Source organism: Amblyomma americanum, chromosome 2 (genome assembly GCF_052857255.1).
Source record: "Amblyomma americanum isolate KBUSLIRL-KWMA chromosome 2, ASM5285725v1, whole genome shotgun sequence".
In the NCBI taxonomy this organism is placed as follows: Eukaryota; Metazoa; Arthropoda; class Arachnida; order Ixodida; family Ixodidae; genus Amblyomma; species Amblyomma americanum.
The window spans coordinates 457,633-474,601 of record NC_135498.1 but is presented as its reverse complement, the minus strand read 5'-3'; the positions used below and the strand labels follow the sequence as shown (position 1 = coordinate 474,601).

The following is a 16,969-nucleotide window of genomic DNA, read 5'->3' as shown; positions in this document are numbered from 1 at the left end:
CCCCACATGAAAGGGTATTTTTGATTGATGTTTTATCTCTTGGGACTGCAAGGTTTATGTTCTAAAGCTTGTCACTGAAATATGTTGGCTTTCCCCATGCCACAGGAAAATTTTGTATTTTTTGTCAATTCTACAACAACACATATAAGAAACGGACTAGGCGAGTAGGGGCAGTTCTTGTTACACAGTGCAGTTCTTGCAGTCTTCAGTAAATAAATGGGGGCCAGCGTTGTTTTTCCAGAAAATTTCTGCCTTAGATTTACCCTGTTGTTTATTAAGATGCATATGAAAGAAACCGACAGTTTTTGAAACAAAGGTAGCATAAGGGAGCATTACTATCATCCACAGTCACCAAGCCTGTTATCTAAAACATGCAGGTGCTTAGCCTTTTTCTATACAGAGTGGCCCAGTTAACCTGAGGCAAGGCTTCAAAGAAAACTATGGCAGCGAAATTGAAATAGCAGCATTGGCAGGTTACTTGAACAAGCAGCTACCTGTTTTACTTCACACTTGTCATATTGATAAAGTAAAATTCATAGCTAACTTTAAAGTAGCTGTAGGGGATATTCAAAAACACGCAAGTGCGCTTTTCCACATAGCTATGTTGCCAAAGACAAGTAGGCCAACTTCTCTATAAAAAAAAAAAAACTGCTAGGGCTGCAGGACAGGTGCTAAGTTTGTGGATAGGATGTAAGAAACGTATTTTGGAGAATAAAAAAAAATAACAGTCCTTCTTGCTCTGTTTTAGCTGGAAACGCATGGTCAGCCATCTTGTCTTGGGCAACATTGTTATGCGGGAAAGCGCACTTGTGGAATTTTGAATATTTCCTTTGTAAACTGTTGGAGGCCTGTGGTTACATGAACTCATAGGAGGCTGTAATAATGACCATTGTAGAAGTGCTGCTAAATACAGGGTTTCCCGCACCGTAAAATCCTGTTAATTCGAATTTCATGGAACTGGAGAAAATGAAAAAAATTTTAAAACAGTAATGAAGTATTTCACATCAGTGTATGTTTATTTCTTGAATAAAACTAATTGTTGATTGCTTCTTGCAACAAATTTGCCTGATCATAACTATTTTTCATAGTTTCTCTAAATGATGCACTGCGAGCACACTTTCAAATAAACCAACATTTATTTCCTCTAGGACACTCGGGGCACCCATAGCTTCCCAAACATTCATGCGCACACCTTGCATAAATGTTTGGTTTTAAGGGTTTGAACGTCCCAACGTAACTTGGGCCATGAGGGACATGTGTAAACGTACTATCGCGAACAAAATATTACGGGACGCATGTTCTCGGAAAACAATTCATTGCAGCTCTACCTCGCGGCTCAGTTGCGTGGAATTGTTGCCAGCAGATGGAGCATGCATGTAACTTCATGCTTTGACGCATTTCAGGGGACTGGATTACTTGACTATCTGAAATAATAGTTTTTCCGCACACTCGCGTCCCGTAAACTTTTGATTGTCGTAGGACATAACAGTGAAAAAAAAATGGTTACAGACTCTACGACAACACGAATGCTGACAGTATGGTCTTCAGATTGTTGACAACGAGAGCAAAGAAGAAAATGGCAGAACGCAGCATGAAACAACACAGCATCCCATTGAACTTTCTCAGCTGATGAGCATGCGCTGATTTACGGTGCTTTTACATTTAGGTTGGACAGCAGTGTCGCATTTTCTGTAAAGACCAGCCTTCTCATTCGCTCACTCAGTCGTCATCACCCCATCTCTGACACCCAGTGTACCCACGGGCTTCATCGCCTCTCGATATTAACCAAAGCGCAGCCAAATTTCTCCCAGTTAACAAGTCTCACACCACAAAATAGAACATACATTTCATGGTACCGGACAGGGTGTCTGAACTATTCAGTTTTCCGAATTAGTGGGGGTTGAATTAACGAGGTTTTACTGCATGCACCTGGTGCAAAAGTTAGGGGTTTCATATGCTTATGGGTTAAGGGTTTGCAGTTTAAACGGAAAAAAAAGAAAAAGGATGAGCGTGCACGGAATTCATCGTTTCAAATTATGTTGTAACCAAAAAAGATCCTTATCATTCACATGTGCTCAATGCCTTGTCAGCTGTTGAGTAGAGGTTACAACCGGTCAGAAGAGAGAATTAACGAAATGCTGAAGCCAGGAACGTGGCGAGACCACGGGATCGTTCGATTCAGCAATGCAAAGGTACTTTGCGAGGCATGGATTTGTTGGTTTAGACAAAGGCCAAATGCAGACCAATATGCTCAGCTACCTCGTCGAACTTCATCTACTAGCACAGTGCCTCTTGGTCAAGGAATTCTTACATGGCATGTAAGAGCACTAACAGTGTTTGTAACTGTAGCAAGCCACCATAAACATGAAAGCATGCGCAAGCTTGATAAAAAGAGCACCATGTTCTGGCTTCTGTAATGGTTCAGCAACACTTCTACTGCTACCGTCATCACGCAGACTACGTAATGAGGGGCTTTCTGGCCCTGCCTCGGTTTTGGCCCCAGTCACCTTTTTCAGAAGAGCGTGTTGTCGGGCAAGTTGGCTTTGCATGATATAGAAGTTAGCGCAAAACTTAGACGAAGACAGAGAAGAAACACACAAGACGACAGACGAGCGCTACTACCAACTGTTTATTGGGTCTTAACACCCGGAATATATATCCGAAAAAACAAGCATGCGCAGACAGTTGGAGGCACACACGTCATACACCAGCGCTGTGACGAGGCGAAAGGGAATCCAGAAAATCACATTCAGAAGTATAAATCTGTAAGGAAGGATCACTCGTGCAGCGATCAGATAGCCTTTTAATGTGGAAGGCCTCCACATTAAAAGGCCTCCAATGTCACAGCGAGGCTTGTGCTGGAGGCCTTCCACATTAAAAGGCTATCTGATCGCTGCGCGAGTGATCCTTCCTTACAGATTTATACTTCTGAATGTGATTTTCTGGATTCCCTTTCGCCTCGTCACGGCGCTGGTGTATGACGTGTGTGCCTCCAACTGTCTGCGCATGCTTGTTTTTTCGGATATATATTCCGGGTGTTAAGACCCAATAAACAGTTGGTAGTAGCGCTCGTCTGTCGTCTTGTGTGTTTCTTCTCTGTCTTCGTCTAAGTTTTGCGCTAACTTCTTCTATATCATGTCACCTTTTTCTTTCTTTCTAATCAAAAACTGTTCTTATGATGCATTCGTTGCTTTCACAGTTTGTTCCGTGGCCGAAGGAATGAGCAGTATGTCACAAGTAACAAATAACTGTGTGCATGTGTGTGTGTGTGTGTGTGCGTGTGTGCGTGCGTTACCTTGCTTTCACTTTTTTTCATATCTGTTTTTGTTCGACCTAGCCTTTAGAAATAAGCTTGCATTTATATTTTTGTCTTATGGCCAGGTCACTTAACTTCACCCTATTACATTTCTTGTGGCATAAGTGTTTCACATAGTAACCACTGTACTAAACATGACACCATTTGTGCTTTAATTGCTTATACATAAACTGCTTTAACAAACCACCCACTATGTTTAACTATACGTGACGTTTAAGTGCAGAAGGGTGCCACATATATCACTGAAGAAAACCAGTAATTCTTCGTGAAAAAATATTTGCCAAAAATAGCTAAGATTTCTTTCTGAAATAGGCAGCAAAAAAAAAAAAGCCGAATTAAAAAAATTTAACCCATACAAAAGCTTTATTCAGAATTCTGTGAAATGCGGTGGCAAAAAACCCCAGAGAAACTTGCACCATTTGTACTGCACTTTCTAAAATTGAACGAACTCATTATTAAAACTCTTTGCTTATCTCCAATGGTTTTTAAACTTTTATTAAATTAGCATCAGTTGAAAAATATTCCTGGTTGCGCAAAGTAACGAGTAACAGTTTTGTTGTAATCCTGCGCTGTGGACTTGTTCTAATATTGAAACCCATTGCTGCTTTGTGCAGAGTGGTGCCCAGAAAATGTTGATTACAAAAGAAAAAAAATGCAAGGCATGAATGCAAGGCCTGCACTATGTGCATGCCACACTATGTTCAACATCAAATCCAATTCAGTGCCCTCCCCCTTTTTTTTTACCTGTAACAACCCTAGTGTCCTTTCTTAATGGTTAAGTTTAATTCATTGTTAGACAGTGAAGATTGCCATTGTCTGTACTACACTGTGATTGTATTTGGTGTGATAAGTAGCAGTATTGTCTCACAGTGTTTCCAATTATTGGAGCCTGAATGAGAGCACTTTTTTGTTCCTCCTTTCTGCAGGGGCATTCCAGACTACGACTACGTCATTGGTACTCTTCATTTCATCAGGACCGCTCGGCCTACAGTAGAGGAGGCAGAAGTGAGTCTCACATTAGCATAAATTCATGCACCATGCTGGCATGGTTAGCCTTCTTGCAAAATCCAGACGGGGAGGCCACTAGCAGACATAATTTTCATATTTACTGGAAGCTATAGCTTTCTTGTAGTTCATGACTACACAAGTATGTGGTGCCCTATCCCAATTGAGAATTGCTGTTACCTAGTGCAAAAATTGTGCAGATTTTCATCATATCAATTCAACTATTACATCGGTTGCCATTGTTTATCAGGCACATGATAAAAACAAGACACTGTCAGTGAAGATGCCCATAAACAAATGGTGCAGTTGGTTGTGAAACTAAAGTGCACTCTGTTTTCCTTCTCTTTCTGTTTAAACTTTATTTTCAGGGCAAGGGTAAAGAACAATTTGAAGCATTTTCAGGGAAGGCCCATTCACTGCGACAGCAGAAATCCATCAAGTAGACCAAGTGCTGAACTGCTGTGTAACATATTTGTATTCATGCAACTTGGGGTGGCAAATAAAATAAAATTTGTACATTTCACACTGATCCCCCCTTTTGTATGCTTTAAATATAGTTTAGTCATTTTGCTCATTACATTTGAAACCTGATTGTGAAGCATCCAAGGAGACTGAATATTTGTTCATAAACTTATGTACTAAAACTTAGATTTGTGGTATTGTAGATGGGGAAGTATACATTTCAATGGTCCAATTTTTATTGAACTGTTGCATGCACGACTGCATGTCTCCTGTAATTAGGATTTAGGGGCATGAAATTCCATCTGAGGGATCTTCACATTTCGACTGGCCTAGCGACATAAATGTCAATATTCAGCCATGGCTGTAGCACCACTGTCATTTGCACTCCTACAGTTATAAAGGGGCCCCATAACTGCTCCGTTATAGGCACCCTGCACCTGCCAGGCGCCACTGTCGGCTTGCGGTTAGCACTACTGAGCGGCCAGTTCTACGTCCCCATCAGGAAAGCTCCACTAGGGCATATGAGCTTCTAAGTATTACCTAGAGGGAAAGCTGGCGCCACCGTCTATGCGAGTTTCTTAAAGGGGCTTTGAAACACTGCTTGAAGGGATGATGGCTGTACTTCAGGTGAATTCTCTAGGTCACACAGATGCTGAAGCAAAAAAAAATTACACATAGGAACAGAAGTTATTCAATGAATAAATTTCAAAATATGAGCAAAGGAAATGCTGCCCTCAACTCGATTTTCATGGTGCTTCCCATTGCCATTTTACTTTCTCATTGACGCCATTGGGTGGGACTAATCAAAACAGCCTATCTGAGCAAGTTGCGCGTCTCTTTCCATCATTTCTCTTGTCTGTATGTGGCAGCGATTTCAACCATTGCGACTCAGCTCGGGTGTAACGTCATCACACTCTAAATTTTGCATTATCCTGTCATGTCATTTCACACGCCGGCAGTGCGGGTTCGACTCCCACCTAGACCCCAATTTTCTTATTTTTATTCTTATGGCTCATGACCATGAGCGTAGCCAGGGGGGTGGCTCATGGGGCTTCAGCCCCCATCGAAATTTTTTCGTGCTGTTTTTCACCGCCCACCAAAACAACAATCGGCACTGGAAATCATGCTGGATTTTGTCTACGTCTTTTTCACTCTCGAAAAGACATTTCGGCGTGAACACTGCGAACTAGGGCTATATTTCGTGGCAATTCGTGGCATAATGCAAGGAGCCTCATTTGAGCACACAGTTTCATGGGCGTTTCGATTACGAGCAGGCTCGTCGCGGCATCTACAGAGCACATGGATTTCAATTCCGAAACTTTATGGATATAAATTTCTCATAAACTTTGTCCTTTACATAGCGAAGCAGCAAAACCAATGCGAGTAAAAGGCTCTGTTCCTTCAGGACCATAAATGCGTAATTAGGGAAACGTATGACTATTCATTAGCCTTTAAAACCACAGAAAATTTTGCCGTTTATTGAAACAGTTAGCATCATGATGAAAATTATCATGCGAATACGAAAATTGTGAGGATATCAATAGCCAATTTGACCGACCTTGCTCATTGAAAGCCGGTGCACACGGCGTTTGCCAACAAACACTCTCGGATATTGGGTAGTTCAACTTGTCACATCACCTGTGGCTTTTGTTTGTCCTTTTGTTTCCCTTTTTAGCTACCTGCTTTTTCTTCTTTTTTGAACCAGACCAATACCCTTCTTTTATTTTCTTTGTAGAAGGATTGTTGCCACTTTGCAAGTAGCTAAAATACACATTTTCGTATTGATTTCGCCATTCTTCCTCTATTATTGTACCCTAGTCGTGCTATCACAACCACCTAAACACATATCACGATTTCTGCTATCATAGTCTTATTCTTGCAGGATTTTCTGTCTTTCTATGCGTAAAGGTGATTGTGCAACATGTTTATTTGGCTTGTTCAAGATATTATATAGAGCAGCTTTAACTTAGGTACATATTTATTAGGGAATATACATATATTTAAATATCTTCTTGCCATGTTTCGTGTGTACATGCAGTGAACTTTGTTCCCAGCACGGTGCAAGAATACTCAGGTGTTGACATTGCGCCCGCTGGAGCGTCCAGATTATGCTCGGCTGCGGCGGAGCACGCCTTGCAGTTCGGCTGCAAGCCAACAGATGGCGCCGATGTCAGTGGGCTTAGTTGAGCGGTGCTGGCACCTTGAGATTCCGCTGCCCAAGCTCGATTTTCTCTTTGGTGGCATGAATTAAAAACCATAAGGAAGTTTGTTGCTCGGAATTAAAATCAGTAGTGTGCCAGTCTTAGCATTTTGTTTGCATGAAATTATCTTGTGTAAAGCAGTTAACGATATGGGCTCAGTCGAGCAGCACTCAAAGCTCATTCACGTTTCACTTCCTCGCTCAATTCATGGCTCAATCGATCTAATCATAGGTCTAACTTACCATAATAAATATGAGTGGGGGTCATCGTGCCCTTTTCCATTCACAAGGGCAGAAAATTATTGCACCGTAAAATTTTTGCTTCACGCTTATCGTTGCTTATTCACTCTATATGAAGACCATTCAAACATTATTTCTCTGAGTGTAATTTTCAAGATGCAGCCCACTAATATAGCGCTGCTATTTACGACTCAAGTTGTGAAGAGACTGCGTATTAGGTAAAAAGTTTCTCACGCCGGAAATGCATCAGGCTGGATGAAAGGGCGCATCGAATCATGGCATAACCCAATATGAAAGCTTGAGAAAACGGCATTTTTATTCCGATGCATATTATCATAGAACGGGCATAAGTTTCATGAACTCCTTTCCACTGGAGGCTAAATGGCTCTTGAAGGACTCAAGTATGCAGGAGTCAGCGTTCAGCCAAGTACGCTTTGGAAACTCATAATGAGGTGAAAAAATATAAGGAAGTCGCCATCTCGGAAGTTTACACTGTCATGTACTTGTGCAGATGCTTGTGCAGGAGGTTTCCTCTTCCGAGGTGGCTTTCTATGTCTCTCTGGCCGCGTCAGATACTTGAGACAGTTCGGAAATAACGCAGGAACTGCATCTCTGGAAAGCACTAGCCTCTTTTTCGCGTGAAGTAGCACTCTTCCATTGAGCTCCGCGTAATACGCCCGGGATATCGCGACCTCTGCAAAATTCTTGGCGCAGACATGATCAGTGGGCATTAACGTCCGGTCTGCCCTCGGAATCACACGGCGCCACCTCTCCAAACGAACATTGTCGGACGACGGAGCTTTGAATAGTGGCACATGCTCCGCACAAGTCCGGTAGCCCGAGTTGCAGTTCGGCACGAAGTACTTTCGTCCCATTGCGCAGCACTCACCAGCTGTGGGCTTGGTGGCTTGGTTGGCTGGAAGATTGGGCTACTCTGCCGACGATAGCCAAACACAAGGTGTTGGTGAAAAGTAAAGGAACTTGTTTAAAACAGCACAGCAGTGCAGCCGCATACACCAAAATGTCGCAAAAACGCGCGCAGTGCCGCGCCACGGCGGACCGAGCCGCCTAGCGTGGGCCCCCCTTTCGCAGCGCCCTCTAAGCTAGCAACTGGTTTCCAAGGCACCCTCCCCCCCCCCGAACATATTGTGCCCGCGAACGGACGACGCTCTCGTGCGCGGCAGGGGGAGAGTGTCAACACCTGAGTATGTTATTCTTACACCGTGGTTCCCAGCGACGCTTTTTTGCCCTTTCTCAAGCGGTATCTTTGCATTTGTGATATTCGATTGTATCTTCACATTTCTAATGTATATTTTGCAGAACTCGTTTATATGTGCTCTCTCTTGCGGCTATAATTTCGGGGTAATTACTTACAATATTTGACCGGTGACAGCTGCACCCGCACAATACATTAGAACGAAGGACAGCGTCACCGAGGTTTTTCAAAATTGTAAACAAGGTTCTTGAATGACTAAGATTCATTGAAATATTTGTCCTCAACTTGATTATTCATATCAGGGACATGTACTACTTTGCCAGTTTCCAACTGACATAGTTCTAAAATTCATGAGACATTTTCTGTACTTACTAAATAGACAAAAAAGATGAAAGCATTGATATCATTTATTTCTGCCACAGTTTTTTGGACATATGAAGATATTCTTTTATGAAAAATACATATTATACTTGTCTAGACAGTGCATAGCATTCAAGACTTGGCAGCATCTAATAAGCAATAGCATTGGCAATGGCAATTATTATAATGTATTTGATCCCTCTACAAATTCTATGAGGAGGAGACCGCGGTGCAACATGAGGCCCCCTCGAACAAAATTTCTGGCTACGCCACTTAAATGACTCACGATATCACATGACCGATGATGTCACAGGGGACCAACTTTCGGCGACGCATTTTGCAGACACTTTAGGCGTCAAGCCATCTAATGCTTTCGAATTAATTAATATTTTTGACCACCTGGGGATACATCACACAGCACATGGGCGCCTTTTACGTTTCACCTCCATCGAAACGTGGCTTCCGCGGTCGGGTTCGCAGCCGGGTGGGTACTCCGGCTCAGTAGCTGATCAATCGCCTTAACCACTATGCCCTTCCTGATCGAAGGAACTGCCATGGTGGCTCAGTGGTTAAGGCGCTCGTGTTCTGATCCGGGGAACTCGACCGACCGCGGCGACCGTGTTTCGATGGAGGTGAAACGCAAAAGCGCCCCTGTGCTGTGCGATGTCAGTGCACGTTAAAGATCGCCAGGTGGTCGAAATTAATCTGGAGACCTCTGCTACAGCACCTCTTTCTCCCTTTCTTCTCCAAACAAACATGCGATTAGACCCAGTTTTTTTTTTCCGATTTTCTCTGATTTACCCAACAGGCAGTATGTGAGACAGTTACTGTGTAGTTTCCTTTCCTCAAAACCAGTTTTCTTCCCTAGTTTAAACCCTTCACTACAGCACCTCTTTCTTCCTTTCTTCTCTTAGTCCCTCCTTTATCCCTTCCCTTAGGGTGGGTTTCAGATGTCAGCTGTTGTGTGAGACAGATACTGTGCCATTTCCTTTCCCCCAAAACAATTTTAATTTCATTTCATTTTCCTGAGGGAACGGATAAACCAAACCTGCCCAAGGATGGCAGGGATTTGCTGATGGATATGTTGGGTAGGAGGGACGAAGTGAAGAGAAAGGCGTTGCTTTAGCAAAGAGGAGGTTCGAAGGCTACTGGAGGAAACAATAGAGAGCAGCGCAAAATAAAGGCACAGAAAACAGCAGGAACATAGAAACACAAGAGGGGCACTGACTAAATCCATAATAAACCACGTGACAGTCAGTGCGCCAATGAAGCACGAAGCAAAAAAAGCGGTAAAAAAGGAGAAGTATGGTTCTTTCATCCACAGTGCCAAAGGGGGATGTCGAAAAGAAAAGTTATAGCAGGTGATCACGCAAGAAGCACTAAATACATCGAAGCAAAAGCTGAATCACAAGATAAAAAGAGATAAAGCTTATACACTACTAGGGAGGCCAACAAGAAACGTGGCTAAACAGTAAAAAACAACAACAAAAAACTTGATTAGGAGGCAGGCGAACATGCACCAAGCAGCAAAAAACTGTGTCGCATACTAAAAACAGATAAAAGCTTATACATTTTTGTGGCCAACACATAACATGGCTAAAAACTTTAAGGGATATTTTAAAATGGAAAAAACTGTAAAAAGGATATTGAGTGAAAAAATTTAACACGAGGGAAATCAAAGGCTAGAGGGTGCAAGCCGTCACCCAATACAAAGGGTGAAGGTAAAACCATTGTCATCCATTCACCGATATTTTTCAGGATTTTTAGCTGGTCCCATGTGATCTTTCAAACGCTTTTCTTTCAGTACCTCCGGCGCCTTCAGGCCATCGAAGCTCAGCATCTGCACCAGAGGGGAGTAGCATATCTGAAACGCCAGGAACGCTGTGCACGGATTTTTTTTTCTCTTTATCACACGTGCATAGTGAGCGCTGTGGGTACCGGCCTCTGGAAGGCTCTGGAAGGATAGGAGCCTGGCAGGATGGGCAGTAGCTTTTTTTAGGGGGTCCACTGCGGCTCGGGGCATAGGGGTAGGGAGAAGCACAGTAGAAAGTGTAACAATGGCGGCTGACCCCAACAAAATGGCCACTAGGAGGTCCAGGAAGAAAACTACAAATAAGAAATTTAACACCAGGATCAGGTACATAAACATGCAAGGCGGTAGAAAGAGAGCGAAGTGGTTAAAAATAGAACACCAATTAAAGAACGAAGAAGCGCTATGCGAGACACATCTCAGGGACCTAGAAGATCCACCGTTTATTGATGGCTACGTCTGGGAAGGGAGCAACAGAACAACAACGGAGAGGAAGGGAGGAGGAGTAGGTATGCTGATACATCAAGGAACAAATTGACAAAGAATAAAGTCAAATTGCAAACAACATGTCTGGGTATCGGGTACAATTGCCGGTAAAAGGACATGGCTAGGAGTAGCTCATTTAGGGACAGGGGACAAATGCAGGCAAGAGAACAAGGATCCTGTTGTTAAGTGTCTCGATGACGATATAAAGCAGTTTGGAGAAGGTGCCGACATGAATGGCCACATCGAGGATCTGGATGGATACACAGATGGTAACGGGAAGTTGGTGCTAGACTTCAGTGAGCTACACAGCCCAGTTATTATAAATAGAGAAACTAAGTGTGAGGGACAAATCACGTGGGAATCCCGTAACAGGCAAACGACCATTGACTACTGTTAAATGTCGCAGGGGATGTATGGCAAGCTCGCAATAATGGAAATAGACGAAGAGGGGAAGTACAGCCTCAGAAGTGATCATAAGCATATTAGTCTACAGTTGGGAGCCCTGCTCAAAAGAGAAATGCAGGGAATTGTCAAAAAGAGTACGCAAAATTAAATGACAAACAAATTGCGCTAATAGCGGCCGGCATAGGGGAAGCAATAGAGAAACATCCCATGGAAAAGTGGGATTTTAATCAGTTAGAACTACTCATTACTACAAAAATAAAAAGTAAAGAGTAAACCGCTGGAGAGGAAAGGGAAGTAACGAAGTTGGTGGAATAAGGAAATTAGGGAGGCCATCGAACAGTGACGGTTGGCATCATGGGAACACAGAGAAGCAAAGAGGGCGCAGTTATCTGAAGAGGAAATAGGCCAAAAATGGAGATCTTATCAACAAAAGAAACAGCAAATGCAGGTCCTCGTCCAGGCTAAAATAAAGCAGTCCTCTGATCACTGGCTGGCTGAAGTTCTCGATGCAACTAAAGGGGGGCTAAGAAAGTTCTGGAACCATATAAGCTGGCTGGGCAAAGTGAATCACAAAAAGCAGGAACAGATTCACGATGCCGAGAGAAAATGTTTAGAGGGAGCTGACGCTGTGAGCTACATTGCATTAGTTATATCTGAGTCATTTAGGAAAGACAATAGGGTAATCACCCCAGATGAGAGAGCAACAGGACAGCACAATAGAAAACAGCTTAGAACAGACCAATCTTAACTGAAAAAAAGCGGAAGCAAATATTCCAAAAAGCACGTCCACAGGGATAGATGAAATCCCAATCAAGCTAATTAATGAACTTCGCCCAAGAGGCAAGGAAACGCTGATAAAAGCATTAGAGGCAGTCATAACAAATAAGCAAATTCTGTACAGCTGGAAACAGGGTAAAATGAATTTGATTTATAAAGGGAAAGGCGATAAGACTTAAAATCTTTCCGACCGATTACGATAACATCAGTTATATACAGGCTGGTGATGAAGGCGGTGAAATTAAAAATGCAGTCATGGTTACAAAGTAACAGAATACTCGAGAACTTCAGGACGGGTTCAGAAGCGGTAGGCGCTTAGATGATAGCCTGTTCGTGCTTACCCAGTGCATAGAAATAGCTAAGGTGGAAAACAGACCTCTGTATTTAGCCTTCCTGGACATAAGCGGCGCATACGACAATGTGAACAGGGAACTCCTGTGGAACATATTAAAAGATGAAGGTATCGGTCATGCGGTAATTGATTTTCTACAAGAAATATATCAAGAAAATGAAGTTGAAATAACATGAGAAGGAATTAAGAATACGACAACTGTTGAGGTACACAAAGGATTAAGGCAAGGTTGTCCTCTGTCACCGCTGCTGTTCATGCTTTGTATGATATGGAAAGAAGGCTACAAGGAAGCAATCTAGGTTATAATCTGTCGTACAGATTAGGCGGAAGGGTTATTGAGCAACGACTACCAGGTTTAATGTATGTGGACGATATGGTACTGTTAACAGATAGCCAGGAAGATTTGCAACCTGGTTAATTGCTGTGGAGACGGAGACAGTCTAAGTTTCAGTTTTAGCACAACTAAGTCAGGTGTGATGATTTTCAACGATACAATTGATCAGGAGCTTACAATACAAGGCCATGAAATATCCCGAGTGGCCGAATACAAATATCTCGGGGTATGGCTAAATGAAGAGCAGATCTACACGGAAAAACACGAACAGCCTCTCATAGCAAAAGGGCGAAGAGATGCCGGGATAATGAAACATAGGGCATTGTGGGGGTACAACAAGTATGAAGTACTGAGAGGTATTTGGAAATCAATAATGGTGCCGGGGCTTACTTTCGGGAATTCGGTTCTGTGCATAAGGGCAGAAGTTCAGTCGAGAATAGAAGTAAATCAGAGAGCTGTTACTAGGTGCCCACAGGAAAACCACAAACAAGGCAGTACAGGGTATGGGCCGGGCATCGTTCGAAGCACGGGAAACTCAGAGTAAAATACTATATGAAGAACGCCTGAGGAAATTGGACGATACCAGGTGGGCAACTAAGGTATTTAAATGCCTATACAGAAAGAGCATTGACTCACACTGGCGGAAAAGAATTAGGAAGCTAACCAGTAAGTATGCCAGACACGAGGACAGAGAAAGAAAGAAAGCATTAAACGACCGGTTAAAAACGCGGAAGGTAAAAATTGGTTAGATTCAATGGAAAAGAAGCATATATAGTGTAGAACTATATCGATACTGGAAACGCAGATCAGGAAGGAAGCATTTTATGAAAACTCGAGGCAGTGCCGCCCGGCCACAGGTGCCCGAATTATGCAAATGAGTGAATGCAGCGATGATTTATACGACGGTAGGTCGCCGCAGTTTTACAGGTATTTATTTGAAGCCAAAACTAAGCTTCTAAATGTCTTGTTTTGTTTGCACAATGCAATGAAACGACGTCATAAGGGCACATGTGAAATAAGCAAGGGATTAGAGCACTGATCTCCACTAGGGGGCTGGATGGCGCACGGGGCGCCCGCATAGAGTTTCTTACTATTAACTATTACTATTAAATTACTATTAACTAGAGTCGAACCCGACCGCGGTGGCTGCGTTTTTATGGAGGCAAAACGCTAAGGCGCCCGTGTGCTGTGCGATGTAAGTGCACGGTTAAGATCCCCAGGTGGTCGAAATTATTCCGGAGCCCACCACTACGGCACGCAGTAACCGTATGAGGCGAAAATTCGCGGCGACACGCCGCGCGATGGGCTGAGGGCCGCCGAAGCACTGTCGCTTTTTTTTTTTTTTCAGTGGGCTTTCCGCGCGGAGCAACAGCCGACGCATCCCTCACCATGGCAGCTATGCAGGAATTTAATGAAATTCGAAAGTAAAGGGTGTTGTGGGTATGTCCTACACGCACTATAAGTCGCAAGAGCGCAGGAATGTCGCCTGGCGCCTCATCGCAGCGTCCCTCGGGCGCACGTTTCTGCGTCACGTGACTTTGTGTAGACTAAAAATAAAATCATTACCTAAATATATTTTCAATGTTTTTATTGTGTTTTATTTTGTATGAAGCCTTAAGAGCGTTGTTCTACGCGTTAATTAACGCAAAATGACTTAACGTTGAAGCGGCCGCAATCGAGCAACACTGAAAATTGCTTTTGATCTTAGCCGAGAAGCCGCTCCGACGCCTAGATAAAAACGCACAACACTGTGTGTATATATATATATATATATATATATATATATATATATATATATATATATATATATATATATATATATATATATATATATATATATATATATATATATATATATATATATATATATATATACAGTATTGTGCGTTTTTATCGCTGACACTTTCAAAAATTTCCCCGCCTCAACCGCTGGCTCGTTTGCGGTGAAACTGCACACAGAGCTTGCGTACTATGGTAACTTTTGTATCGTAGCAAATTTGACAATGGTACTTACTTAGTTCAGGCGCACATGATGCGAAAACGTAAGCGTCTACGAGAGATCGGCGAGCCAAAACCCGCAGACGACGCTTTTTCGCTGAAAACCGGCAGTGGCGCCATCTGTTTTTGGCCGCAGAAAGCGTCACGACTAGGCCGCTAAGGCGAGCGTTGCAAGCCGAAAACAGATGGCGCTACTGCCGGTTCTCAGCGAAAAAGCGTCGTCTGCGGGTTTTGGCTCGCCGATCTCTCGTAGACGCTTATGTTTTCGCATCATGTGCGCCTGAACTCATTAAGTACCATTGTCAAACTTACTACGATAGAAAAGTTACCATAATACGCAAGCTCTGTGTGCAGTTTCACCGCAAACGAGCCAGCGGTTGAGGCGGGGAAATTTTTGAAAGTGTCAGCGATAAAAACGCACAATACTATATATATATATATATATATATATATATATATATATATATATATATATATATATATATATATATATATATATATATATATATATATATATATATATATATATATATATATATATATATATTAAAAATATAGAAACATTCCCCTATGAACCTTGGTTTCGGTGACTGTTGGCTTCCTTCATATGTTTTGCTGAGAGCTGGCCAGGAGGCCTCCTAATTGCTGCGCCCCGATCGTGAGGCCCCATGATGACGGGAATAAAGTTCATTCATTCATTCATTCCTTCATTCATTCATTCAATCATTCATTCATTTCTGCGAATCACAGCGATGGCTGATGCTTCCAACTTAGTAATTTCTCGAAGTGCACGAGCTCGCGTTGGCCATGTGCGGCGCGTATTCAGAGAAATAGTGTATTGTAGATATGGTTAGTAGTAAACATGTAGAAAGCGTTTCTGCCTTTTATTTATACGCTAGGCATTGAATAAAATAAGTTTTGACACTCTGCACTAGCCGGAATGATTTTACTTCGGGACAGTAGTGAGGGGACGAAGTGCTGGCGTTGTTTCGGCGGAGCAGACGTGCGCTCGATCCGTCTGTTAATTGACATACGTGTCGCGCTGTGCGAAAATTGGGGACAGCGTAGTGTCCCCGATCTCCTCAGTCTTGCCTGAGCGCTTTTTTTAGCCGCATGATCACGCACCAGCCAGGCCGACCTCTCCCCTGGTTAAACTGGTCGATTTGGTGAAATTTTTGATTTCTGGAATTTCGCTCGAGACGCTCCTGTGACCGCAAGGCAGTGCGCGCACCCGCGAGCGAACCTTGGTGAGCCTGTGTGTATTTCTCGAACAGGCGGGCTTGACGTCCCGCCTGTTCTGCGCCAGGTAGTACAGTGCTGTGACTGAACGCTTCGTGTGTGCTACCTCGGACGCTCTAACAGCTGGGCGCCCCACACCAGCTGTTGTGTGCAAAGTGCGGCGCGCGTGTGACCATTGACTGCCGAGTTTCCCGTCATCAGCACACGCGCGCCGCGAAGACAACTGACTTTTTGACTGTTTGTGTAAATAATGTATATAGTATATTTATTTTGCATTTATAGTGTTCACTTTTAATGTTTTTATGCAGTGTATATCTATTTTATGTAGTGTACTATTTACCTCCCCCCATGTCTTTCTTCTGTCCCCTCACCTCTTTTATTTCATTTCTCCCACCTGCGTGCTATCCTTTCTTTCCGCTGCCCCAGCTCAGGTGCCGCCGCACGTGATGGCAGATGCCGGGGCTAGCAAAAATCTTTTACCTTCCTTTTATGTTATTTTAAATAAACCACTACCACCACCAATTATTTTCTTTCCTAGCCCTGGAGTCTTGTTTCGTGACGAAAAATTATAGCAAAATATTCAGTACAAATTTATAAATTACGCTTTTTAGATGTGTGGTCGTCGAAAATTGTGAGGTAATTTCTTTGATTTCAGTGCCGCATTTCTTTGACCAAATTTAAAGCGAAAGCGAAGAGGCCATAAACGATGAAATAAACTTTAAAGGGGCTCTGAAACGCCTTTCGAGGAGAGCACATTAACTCACTTAAT

At 43.0% G+C, this 16,969-nt stretch overlaps 1 protein-coding gene across 3 annotated transcripts in view; it reads left to right on the top strand.

Moving 5' to 3' along the window:
• The window catches only part of Ufd1 (ubiquitin fusion-degradation 1-like), a 93,956-nt gene extending 89,106 nt beyond the window's left edge, over positions 1–4,850 (top strand). For all 3 annotated transcript variants that reach the window (XM_077652753.1, XM_077652756.1, XM_077652754.1), the window contains 2 exons: positions 4,243–4,321; positions 4,690–4,850. In XM_077652753.1, the coding sequence (XP_077508879.1) occupies positions 4,243–4,321; positions 4,690–4,764 (154 nt within the window). In that variant the 3' untranslated portion in view covers positions 4,765–4,850. The remainder of the gene's footprint in view (positions 1–4,242; positions 4,322–4,689) is intronic.
• Positions 4,851–16,969: the final 12,119 nt, after the last annotated feature.